Source organism: Myotis brandtii, unplaced genomic scaffold (assembly GCF_000412655.1).
Source record: "Myotis brandtii unplaced genomic scaffold, ASM41265v1 scaffold312, whole genome shotgun sequence".
NCBI lineage: Eukaryota > Metazoa > Chordata > Mammalia > Chiroptera > Vespertilionidae > Myotis > Myotis brandtii.
In genome coordinates, this window is record NW_005361955.1 from 2,212,900 (window position 1) to 2,225,831 (window position 12,932).

The 12,932-nt window shown below is 39.6% G+C and overlaps 1 protein-coding gene across 7 annotated transcripts in view; it reads left to right on the plus strand.

Moving 5' to 3' along the window:
- The window catches only part of TMCC1 (transmembrane and coiled-coil domain family 1), a 170,663-nt gene that overhangs the window by 101,811 nt on the left and 55,920 nt on the right, over positions 1 to 12,932 (plus strand). The window contains exon 1 of one of the 7 annotated variants that reach the window (XM_014542730.1): positions 6,955 to 7,068. The exons of the other annotated variants lie outside the window; for them this stretch is intronic. Coding sequence (XP_014398216.1) covers positions 7,042 to 7,068 — 27 coding nt within the window. The 5' untranslated portion in view covers positions 6,955 to 7,041. Of the gene's footprint in view, positions 1 to 6,954; positions 7,069 to 12,932 lie in introns of those variants that run through there. 7 annotated transcript variants of the gene reach the window in all.

The following is a 12,932-nucleotide window of genomic DNA, read 5'->3' on the forward strand; positions in this document are numbered from 1 at the left end:
ACATGCGGCTCTTTGGCCCCTTGAGTGTGGCTCTTCCACAAAATACTGACTTCTGCGCATGGGCCACGAAGTTTCAATCGCACTGTACATGCGCGCCCACATGTGGTATTTTGTGGAAGAGCCACACTCAAGGGGCCAAAGAGCCGCATGTTGCTCGCAAGCCGCAGTTTGCTGACCACTGGTATAGGCAATGACCTGAATGGCAAAGTACTGGAAAGAATGTTATTGAAGAGTCAGAATTCCTTGGTTCTGATCCTAATCTATACTAGGTGTGTAACCTTGACTACGTCACTTACCCTTCAGAATAGTATTTTGACATTTACTGAAGCGCTACCATATTCAGGACTTTGTGTAAGCTTCAGTCTCCTCTCTTGTAAAATGGAACTGATGTCAAATTAATTACTTTGAAAACTTACGAAATAATCATATACAGAGAAGGGATTATTATGTTTGAAATTTGGAAGTTCAGTGTAGTTAGTAGTAGGAGCAGCTGATAGTTTGTGTGTCTGTGCTCAAAAGAGTTCTGCAAGGTGTGTTATATCCTTATTTTGATAGTGAAGAAACTGATGTTCAGTGATTATGAAAGTTGTACAGTCAATAATCAATAGAGCAGTTATTCTAATCCAGTTCTGCATGATTTCTTTGTACCACCCTAACTTTGGCTTGAAAGATCCTAATGTGTGAAGGAGGAGGTGGGGAGGGAATAGGGTAGCACCAATGAGATTTAAGTTAGACATATATAAGCTTAAGATGTAATTCCAAAGGGCTAACTAGTCCTAAGATTGGTGATCTCACAGGTGAGGTGGAACAGTGTCATACGTTAAGGTCAAAGGTATATCCCAGTTGATTAACGTGTAAGTCCCAGAAAGAGCTAGATGTTACGAAGCACAGTTGTATACGAGTTTATCCTTGTGTCTGCTGGAATCTTGGAAATTTTTGTTCAGGAGGCAGGGGAAGACAGAACACCAGTGAGGTAATGAAGTCAAGATGGAAAGCAGAGGTAAGTGCAAGAGGCCAAAATAATGCTAGAGCTTGTGGAGGTGAGTAGACTTTGCCTTGAATCATGAGGCAGTCATTTCTTAGAATTCTCTTATTCATATCCTTTGAATACCCTTTTCATCTCACCAATAAGATGACCGTGGTTAATTTCTAAGTGTCATGTAGCTCAGCATCTTTTGAATACTTCATAGTTCTGATCTCTCAGCCTCTGCACTCTTCTTATCCTTTCCATGGTCAAGTTGAGAAACATTATTTGGGAATATAAAACCAATAGACCAGGAAAAGAGTACAAGAAAGGAGCAGACCAATTTTTATTCTTTGATTTATCTTGTGCCATTATCTTCCTAAGGACAGGTACAAAGTTCAAGCTTCAGTTCTTATCTTGCTGCTGTTACTAAATTATTAAACAGCAGACATGCTTCTTTTTGATGGCGTTTAGCTGTTGGAGATATCGTCACCTGGCACAAGGGAAGCAAAGAACTTTGATCTCTAATTATGATTTGCAAACTTTCAGTTTCTGCATAGAAATCCATGATGATTGGTGTCTATGAGAATATATCTGTGATAAAAATATGTATAGGAAAGGTAACTAATATACAGGATGGGACAAAGGTAGATTTACAGTCCTGAGTATATGAAACACAGAGTTTATTCCTGGATTATTATTATATTATTTTCCATATGAACAACTATAAATCAACTTTTGCCCTGCTCTCTATATTGAGCCCATGCTTTATGTGAGGTAGTCTGAAGTACTTGAAAATGAAGTAAGAGTATCAGAGGTTACAAAGGCCTGAGCTGTTTTTGTTTATACTGTCTGCTTCTCAGAAATGGCAGAACTGGGTTTCAGAAGAAAGGACAGTTGAGTTGAGAAACATCGAGAGAAAGGTAATGCTGTGTGCTTATTTTGCATGCACATGTGTGTACATGTATAATTTAATAAATAGGAAAAGAAGGAACCAAACATATGATTCTTTTATCCCCCTTTTTTAAAAAAAGAGAGAGTAGAAGGGAGAGGGGGAGAGAGAGAGAAACATTGATGTGAAAGTGAAACATCGATCAGCTGCCTCCTGCACACCAGCTACAGGGGATCGAGCCCCAAACCCTGGCATGTGCCCTGCCCAGGAATCGAACGGCAACATTTCAGTGCATGGGATGACGCCCAACCAACTGAGCCACATCGCCAGGGCAAAAACTCTTAAAATATATTAAATGTTTTCTTAACAATAGAGCTTCAGAATACTGGAAGAAAAATGGACAAAGCTGAAAAGAGAAATAAATCCATAATTATAGACTTCAACACCCCTTTCTTGATCTATAGAACCTAGTAGGCAGAAAATCAACAAGGATATAGAACTAACAGCACCTTCCACCAACTGGATTTTTTAAATGGAACACTTCAACAACATCACAATACATATTATTTTCAAGTGTCCATGAAATAGTCATCAAGATAGGCCATAACATGGGTTGTAAAATCAACCCCAAATAAATTTAAAAGCATTGAAATAAATTATGTTCTTGGACCATAGGAGAATTAGATTAGGAAATAGTAACATAAAGATAACAGGAAAATATCCAGACATTTAGAAATTAAACAGTATACATTTTTTATTTATTTATTTTTTGTTTTGTTAATCCTCACCTGAGGATATTTTTTCCATTGATTTTTTATTTTTTATTTTAGAGAACGTAGAAGGGAGGGGGAGAGACAGAGAGAAAGAAACATCAATGTAAGATAGACACATCAGGCCTGCAACCAAAGTGTGTGCCCTTGCCCGGAATCGAACCGAGAGCCTTCAGTCCTTGGGCCAACGTTCTAACCACTGAGCAAAACCTGCTAGGACTAAACAACATACTTTAAAATAATCCATGGGTCAAAGAGGAAGTCTCAAGGGAAATTAGAAAATATTTTGATCTGAAAAAAAATGAAAATACATTATATCAAAATTTTGAGGATGCTAAAGTAGTACTTAGAAGGAAAGTTGTAACACTGAATTCTTATATTGGAAAAGGAGAAACTTGTCAATTCGATTATATAAGCATCAGTCTTAACAAACTAAAAAAGAAGAGTAAAATCCAAAGCAAGCAGAAAAAAGGAAATAGTAAAGATAAGAGCAGTCAATGAAACCTAAAATAGAGAAAAACAATAGATTCATAGAAAAGATTAATAAAATTGATAAATTTCTAGCAAAATGATAAAAGACAAAAACTACTGCCCTACCTGGTTTGGCTCAGTGGATAGAGCATCGGCTTCGGACTGAAGGGTCCCGGGTTTGATTCCGGTTCAGGGCACATACCTCAGTTGCAGGCTCCTCCCTGGGCTGAGCCCTGGTCAGGGCTCGTGCAGGAGGCAACCAATCGATGTGTTTCTCTCACATTGATATTTCTCACTGTCTTTGCCTCTCTCTTCCACTCTCTCTAAAAATCAATGGGAAAAATATCCTCTGGTGAGGATTTTAAAAAAAAGACACTAATATTCCCTGTGTATCATAAAACCAATCAAAATTTCTTTTGATAGTCTAGATATCAACACAAAAATTTGTGTTCAAAGTAAATTATTCTTTCAGAGGCCCTGATGAAATGACCTAAAGCAAAAGTTATTAAATATGGGAAACTGCATATCTAGTGTTTAAAAACTACCTGTTTTGAAACTATTCAGTAACAATTTTTTTTCTATTTGTTTCCTAGACTTAAAGAAAAATAAGATGCTGGAATATATATATATGGCTAATATGCAAAGTGTCCCCTTGGGAGTTCAACTGGGGGACCGGGAGTTCGATCACTCGCTATGACGTGCACTGACCACCAGGGGGTGGTGCGGAATGAAGGAAGGCCCCGGCCAGCAGCCGGATGGCCCCAATGGGCCCTGATCACCAGCCAGGCTTAGGGACCCTACCCATGCACGAATTTCGTGCATTGGTCCTCTAGTCTTTAAATTCTTTTTTTAAAAATATTTTTTTATTGATTTCAGAGAAAAAGAGAGAGGGAGAGAGAGATAGAAACATCAATGATGAGTGAGAATCATTGATCAGCTGCCTCCTGCACGCCCCACACTAGGGAACAAGCCCACAACCTAGGCATATGCCATGACTGGGAATCAAACCATGACCTTCTGGTTCATAGGTCAATACTCAACAACTAATCCACACCGGCCGGGCTAAGTAAGAATCTTAAAGAATGGGAAAATTGTATTAGGAATTGTAAGATTACCTATTAGGTGTTTGGAGGCAAATATACGTCTCAAAAACCTTTATCAGAAATTTGGAATTTGACAAATTATCATATTACTAGAGGCCCAGTGCATGAAATTCATGCACTCCAAAGGGTCCCTCAGCCTGGCCCGTGCCCTCTCGCAGTCCGGAAGCCCTCGGGGGATGTCCAACTGCCATGGAGGTGGGAGAGACTCCCACCACTGCCACTGCGCTCACCAGCTGTGAGCCCGGCTTCTGTCTGAGCAGTGTTTCCCCTATGGGAGCTCACTGACTACCAGGGGGCAGCTCCTGTGTTGAGCATCTGCTCCCTGGTGGTCAGTGCGTGTCATAGCAACCGGTCATTCCACTGTTTGGTCAATTTGCATATCAGCCTTTTATTATATAGGATGTATATCTCCTTTTTAAATCTAGCAGCGAATTAATATTTATAAAATTAAAGCTAGTGTATCTTGTAAATGAAAAGCCTTTCTTTTATTTCCTTTATTTGCTTATTTCTTATTTCTCCCCACCTCACTTATATGATGTATTAACAGACCCTTTTTTTGCTTCCTCAATATATGTCAGATAACATGTATTAGGCACTTGTTGTCTACTATCTTGCATGGACTACTGTAATAGCCTCCAAAGTTCTCTTCATACACCTACCCTGTCCCTTATTCACTCCAGGGTTGTCTGTTCTTTACTCAGAGTGATCCTGTTAAAATCTAAATCAGAGCCTATTCCTACTCTGCTCAAGACTGCCAGTGACTTTCTTATGGTACCTACAATGTCCTATATAAGTTTGACCTGCTTCCCACAAACAAACCTCTCTGTCCTTATTTTTTGTCTTCTCCTCCCTTGTTCATTCAACCTCCTTGGCATATCTTGTGCACACCAAACCCATTCCTATCTCAGGGCCCTTAAACTTGATATCTCTCCCTGGAACTCCCTTTCCCAGATATCCATATGGTTATATTCAGATCTCTGCTCAGATGTTATTTTATCAGAGAAGTCCCATCATCCTCTGTCTCTTTTATTCTGCTTCATTTTTCTTCATAGCACTTATCATTAATGAATATATTATATATCTATTGTATTTGTTTATTGGCTGTCTTCCCCATGTATGATGTAGGCATAATCTGTTCTCTGATGTTGCTCTAGAGCCCAGAACAGTGCCTTAAATATTTGAATAAACAGCTCAGTTCAAGTTCTACCTCTAACTTTGAAGCTATTCTCCAATGCAGAGTCATCTACTTTTCCTCGTTTTTCTGAACATCATTATAGTGCTCCTGTTCTGTCTCCACTGATTCTTTAAAGATTGAGCTCTTATTGTGTGTAGAGTCGGTGTGGCTTTAAATCCCAGCCCTGCCATGTAGCCATATAACTGGCTAAGTTACTTACCTCTCTATTCTATTTCTCTGCATGTAAAACGGCAATAATGAGTAGTACAATTGGAAGACAGGGGAGATAGAATGGGAATAGTGGGCAGAGACCTAATTATCACTTTCTTTGTGTGACATAGCTGTTTGGATTTTTTCATGTAAGTAGCAGAGAGCTTTGACAGATTTTTTTTTTAAGCATTTGTATGACAGGATAAATTTTCTGTTCATTTAAAATTTTAACTTCATTCAATCTGTGTTAATACTGAACTATTAAAGAACTTCTTACAAATTTACCTTCCTGTTTGTGCTGTCATGCAGTTTTTGTTCATTTCCATGTCCTGTGTTTACTGCTGTTACCTGGCTAAGTTTTATGTGTTAAAAAGATTGGGGCCCTGGCTGGTGTGGCTTAAGTGGTTAGAGCCTCGGCCCATGCACCATACACCAAAGGGTCGAAGCTTCCATCACAGGTGTCTCTCTCACATCAATGTTTCTTTCCCTCCCTTTCTCCCTCGCCTTCTTTCTCTTCCTTCCTCCTTCCCTCCCTTCCACTCTTTCTAAATATCAATGGAAAGAAATAGTATCCAGTGGGTAATAACAACAAAAATAAATAAAATAAAAAAAGATTGGGTCATTTTTGGTCTGAAGTTGAACTTTCATAATGTAAGGGAAACCACAAATGTCAAGGATTATCTACGTTGCACTGTTTTCTCTTGACAGAAATTTCATGTTCTGGCTCCTTTTCCTTTTTAAGATATTTTATTTTTTCCCTTATTCAAGGAAGAATTTCTAATAGTATACTTGTATACTTTCTTAGTGACCTAAAAAGAAACAATAATGTGCATTAGGTTTGTAACAACCTTTGCCTTTTGGGTACATGTGAGAAATGAGATTATTTGCCATATCTTCATTTCTGGCATATATCTGTTACCAAAAATATTTTTTCAGAACATTCTCCCTACTCCATTGTAAAAACACAGAGAAGGGATTCTTTAGCTAGGTCACAACGTCCGGAAGACTGTGTCTTGTCTCAGATTAGAATCAGTATATTATATATGATACAAATCGAATTAAACAATAGTTCTTCAATTTTTTTTCCTCCAGACACAAAATATGTTCAGGGAGAAAAGTTCTTTCCTAACTTTTAATATTTTGTGCTGCCTATGTTTGGGATTCAAAGTATTTTTGGTGCCTATTGCTTAACTGGGCTGAAGATTATCTCATGTGACAGCAGAGATCTCTTGTTTTGGAATTGCCATTACTTTCTAGAACAGCCAGTCTGTACAGCGGCCAACATGCCCTGGATCCTCCTGCTTCATATTACAGTGATACTGCTTTGTCAGGATAGAATTCAGCCTCACAGGGCTGGAGTCAGTCTCTGCTGACCTCATGCCACGGTACAGCATGTTCAAATCTGGGAGAAACCTGAGGGTTATTTGGCATATTCCACCTCCTCCTCCTTTACAAGCATGGAACCCTCACTCTCCTCGGAAACCGTATGTTGTATATGTGTGTGTATCTGTCTCTTTTTTAAAAATCTATCCTTAATTCTATAATTCTATAGCTTTAAGTGGGGGCTGGTTGAATATACAGACACAGGAAGTGCTTTGAGCTGCTGGAACTTAGCATTTTTCAGCAGTTGATTTCAGCCACGGCATTTTGCTATTTTTGGACTGACTTGTGTGAAGTTGCAATAATCGAGAAGCATGTTACGTGTTTCCTAGTAGTTCATTTTACCCATAGCTATTTGGGCAGAAAGGACAGAGTGCTCTTTAGCTGTGTGGAAATGCTCAGATCATACTGGAGTGTCCCGACTCTTGTATGATGGGCTGCTTCAGTGCAGAGTCAATGTTGTCCTCAGGCTAAATAGTTATCAGAAAATAAGTGTTTTCTTCAGTGAACAAAAGAGTTTGGTTTGCTTTTTGCAGCTTGGGATAGCTTGGGTTAAATTTGAAGGTGCCAGGTATGCATAACAAATAAGTATCTGGATTAGAGCCATTTGAAATATTACTCGAATTAAAAAAGGTTATTACCACTGAGCTACTTGTTTTCAGTGTATTTTTTACCTAAGAGTTGGCCAATTTCTGAATGGTAAAGCAGTATGTACATATCTCAGTGCTAAGTTCATGTCTCTAGGTTAGCAGAACAGGTCCCTGAAATACAACTGGATAGGAGGATGATCCAGCTTTATGCAACACAGCGCCATTTTCACATTTCACCCATATCTTTGAGTGGAAAACAGCCTAAAGCTTGATTTTTACCATGCTTTTTTGCGTTGATTTTATAAATGATACATAGGTATTTCTAAGAGACTAATGCTAAAGCGAAGTAGATTCTTTATAGTTTCTGATACTGAAGTTAATGTACACTAATATTGTTTGCTGTTGAGACATTGGATTTAAGATCCAAACAGATTTTTCACTCTGAAGTTTGATGTTAAATTACTCTCATCCCTTATGGTTGATCGTTTAAATGCTAACTTTGTTAACAGATTTGTGTCTCTTATCTGTACCTTTTTTTTCCTGTTGTTTCTGTAATCTTGGGTTTTAAAATTCTGGCACACCTTTGCTTATTCTGAAATAATAAAAGGTCAGTTTACTTATCTGTGTTTTATTAAGAACTAGAGGCCCAGTACATGAAATTCATGCACTCAGCGGGGGAGCAGGGTCCTTCAGCCCAGCCTGTGCCTTCTTGCAGTCCGGGAGCCCTTGGGGGATGTCCTTAGCGCTGCTGCGGAGGTGGGAGCCGCCACTGTGCTCACCAGTGTGAGCCTAGCTTCTGGCTGAGTGGCGCTCCCCCTGTGGGAGTGCACTGACCACCAGGGGAAGCTCCTGCGTTGAGCGTCTGCTCCTGGTGGTCAGTGCACATTCATAGCGACCATTTGTTCTGCCGTTCGGTTGATTTGCATATTAGCCTTTTATTATATAGGAGATAGTCCAAGGTTGAATGGGGTGGTCAGAAGGAAAGAATTCTTAGGAGAGCCCTGAAAGGATAGGGGGTAGAGACTGACTGTAAAACAGAAGTTAACTCCTTTTTCTCCATTATTGACAGTCCAAAGGGAGGAGGAAAATGTAAAACATTTTTTAAACATGCTTAATTGATTTTATTTTCTCCATTGATTCCATTAATCCATGAGAAGAGAAAGTTTGTTAAAAAACAAACAAAAAAACTTAGGCCCAGCCAGTGTAGCTCAGCAGTTGAACATCAGCATATGAACTGAGAGGTCACGGTTCAATTCCAGGGCACATGCATGCAGGAGGCAGCCAATCAATGATTCTCTCTCATCATTGATGTTTCTATTTATCTCTCCCTCTCCTTTCCTTTCTAAAAGCAATAGAAATATATTTAAATAATAAATACATGAATTGATCAGTCATAATACCTGAGTAAATGATTGTAGATTAAACTGTTTCCTTGCTTCCCTACCCATGTCTCTCTCTTGCTCAAACTATTATCAGCTCTGATGAACTAAAATACTCTTATTGAAACAATATTTAAAATGTTCAGAAATGAAAAAATAAAATGTTCAGATATGAGGTACTTGCTCCAGCATCTGGAATTCTTAATAAAACTATCTGGTATATCAAACTGCTAAAGATTAGAGTTCAACTATGAACTCTTTGTATGAAATTGCAACATGCTTTGTGAAGAGTTCATACTAAACTTCAGAATGAACATTTTAAAGAAACACTCAAGAAGGGAAAATGTATCTGATTCTAGAAAAAGACTTTTAGAAAAGTGGGACACTATAGAACCCATTCTGTAAATGTTGAATATATCTATATTTTTAATTGCTAATTATCTACTTTTATTTGTGTCCTTTTTTAAAAAAATTATCTTTATTGTTGAAAGTATTACAGATGTCCCCTTTTTCCCCCCCATTCACCCCCTCCACCGGCCTTCACTACACTACTGTTAGTATCTATGGGTTATGCATATATGCATATATGTTCTTTGACTAATCTTTCTCCCACCCCTTAGCCCGCCCACACCTTCCCTGTAAGATTCATCAGTCTGTTCCATGCTTCTATGTCTCTGGATCTATTTTGTTCATCACTTTATTTTGTTCATTGGATTCCACATATAAGTGAGATCATGTGATACTTGTCTTTCTCTGACTGACTTATTTCACTTAGCATAATACTCTCCAGGTCCCTCCATGCTGTCTCAAAGGGTAAGAGATCCTTTTTCACATCTGCATAGTATTACATACCTATATTTTAAACACATTAGATTATACTATCCCCAGATGTTGACCAGTTTTAAGGATTAGTAATTCCCTTTCTTAATAACCCTGCAACAATATACATATGTTAAAATCATGTATGTGATGCAAATAGTTCAGACAATTTCTTGGCAATGTTGACATTGCCTCGTTTTCTATACAAATGCCCAGAATTTACAATGGGAATTTAGAACATGCATGTGAGGTCACTTGTCATATATAGATGCTATGCCTTTTGAATAAGTGTTATTTACATTGGGTTATCACTATATTAAATAGTGAACTTTTGAAAGATAAAATAAAACTCCCCTCACACCTTCAAACTGCTGCTGTCCTAAATCTCATCATTCTATAGGGTTCAGAGTGCCACATAAAGGTCAAATCCCATAGAAACAATGCAAAGGTCTGCCCATCTTATTTCACAGGATTCCTTTTTAATTGAATTCTATTCAAAAGTAATAGCTAGGATAGTGATTTGATGAGAATTATACAACACTACATCAAGAGACTATTTCAAGTTGTAGTGTTTCCCTATTCTCAGTGCTCAAAATGCCTTTATTTCCTCTTTAAAATTAATAAACTCATGTGACTGTATAAAGGTTGGAGGGAAAAGGTCAAGAACTCCAACTTCAAGCTTAAAACATTTGCTATAAGTTATTTTAATTTATACCAGAAATGATTAAATGCCAGCTCCATTATATTCTATCTGGAACAGAGGGGAGTGTAAACCAATCATTTGTTCATTCATTGAACAATTATTGAGTCTGCTGTGTATCGGCGTTTAGAGTTTGAGATGTGTTTGGGATAGATCAGCTAACAATACAGATATATTCTCTGTCCTCATGCAGCTAAAATTCTAGTTGGGGAAGATGACGACAAATATAAGCCTAATGAAAATAACAAGGATAGGTAAGGGAGATTGGAAGTTATGGGAGTAGACGGCCATTTTTAATGTGATAATAAGGGTAAGCCTTATAAAAAAGAAACATTTGAAGAAGGGCTTAAAAGACCAGTAAAACAAAATAGGAATATTTGAGATGTATAAGGCCAGGAAATATGATTAGAATATGGTCTTTAATTCTCACTTGCTCTTAATGAAAAGTGTAGTTGTTGTTTTTAAGTCTGAGGATAGTAGAGTATACACACTGTTTAGGTTGGTATTTGGGTGGAAGAAAGTATTTTATGTTCAATGGAAACTTGTGAGGGAAATTTTATAAAGAATCATTTCTTAAAAAAAAAAAAAAAAAAGAATCATTTCTGCGGAGTGTAGAAGCCTAATTCAAGTTGGCTTTTCTTTCTCCTGGTGGTTCCTCATACATATTGTCTAATTTGAAAAGTCAAGGCACATTTTAATTATGCTACGATTCTAAGTTCAGAGAAGAGGTTTTTATAGAGGTCCAAAGAAGCTCACAGGAATATGTATGGTCAAGTTACATATCAAACAATGGTCAAGTTTACCCATCATTAAAGGAATGCAATTGATAATTAAAATGAGATCTTGCCGCCCGCCCAGCGTAGCTCAGTGGTTGAGCGTCAACCTATGAACCAGGAGGTCACAGTTTAATTACCGGTCAGGACACATGCCCGAGTTGCAGTCTTGATCCCCAGTGTGGGGTGTGCAGGAGGCAGCCAATGGATGATTCCCTCTCATCATTCTTGTTTCTTATCTCTCTCCCTCTCCCTTCCTCTCTGAAATCAATAAAAGTATATTTTTAAAAAAGAGAGATCTTGCCTTAGCCGTTTTGACTCAGTGGTTAGAGCATCTGCCCAAAGACTTTCAGCTGGCCCGGCCGGTGTAGCTCAGTGGTTGAACCTATGAACCAGGAGGTCACAGTTTGAGTCCCAGTTAGGGCACATGCCCCTGGGCAGTCAATCAGTGATTCTCTTTCATCATTGATGTTTTTTATCTCCCTCTCCCTTCTTCTGAAATCAATAAAAATATATTTTAAAAAATAAATGAATAAAAAATGAAGTATTTTTTTAAGAATAGAAATGAAAATAAAATACATTTTCCTAAGGTTCTCAGAAATGGACAGAGACTCAGGTCTTAAACTTTGCATATATCCTCTGTTTCTAGTCAGTTATTACATTTTAAAAAGCAATTTCTTAACTGTTCTGTTTCTTTCTCTCACTGTCTAGCCAGAGTAATTTTAATTTAGAACATCTCAGAATTTTTTTCTTAAGTAGCCATTTTAAGTCTAGTATGATATTATTAATTACTAGTGGCCTGGATTCATGCACATTGAAAGGAAATTAAAAGGTGGCTGGTGGGGTGGGGCGGGACTGGGCAAGACGGGCTGGACACGCCCTGGAGCCAACGTCCTGCAGTCCCTCCCTGGCTGACCGCACCTGGGGTGGCGCTTCGGCTTGAAGGGCGTCTGTGAAGCGGGCAGGGTCACTCCGGCAGGTGGGGTCCCTTGGCCTGGCCTGCGGGGATGGGGCTGAAACCGGCTCTCCAACATCCCTCGAGGGATCCCAGAGTGGGAGAGGGCACTCTGCAAAGTTGCTGTCGCTCAGCAGCTCCTACATTGAGCATCTGCCCCCTGGTGATCAGTGCATGTCATGCCAGTTGGCCGGTCAGCCGGTCACGTAGCCTTTTATATATATACTAGAGGCCCGGTGCACAAAAATTTGTGCACTCGGGGGTGGGGGGTGGGGGGTCCCTCAGCCCGGCCTGTGCCCTCTCGCAGTCTGGGACCCCTCGGGGGATGACCACTTGCTGGCTTAGGCCTGCTCCCCGGGGGATTGGGTCTAAGATGGCAATCGGACATCCCTCTGGCAGCCCTCGGGGGATGTCCACTTGCCAGCAGGGAGCAGACCTAAGCTGCAGTCAGACATTCTTAGCGCTGCTGAGGAGACGGGAGAGGCCCCCACCACCACCACTGTACTGGCAGCCATCAGCCTGGCTTGTGGCTGGGCAGAGCTCCCCCATGTGAGAGCGCACTGACCACCAGAGGGCAGCTCCTGCATTGAGCATCTGCCCCCTGGTGGTCAGTGTGTGTCATAGTGACCAGTCATTCCCAGTCTTTCTGCTGTTAGGGTCAGTTTGCATATTACCCTTTTACTATATAGGATAGAGGCCTGGTGCACGGGTGGGGGCCGGCTGGTTTGCCCTGAAGGGTGTCCCGGATCAGG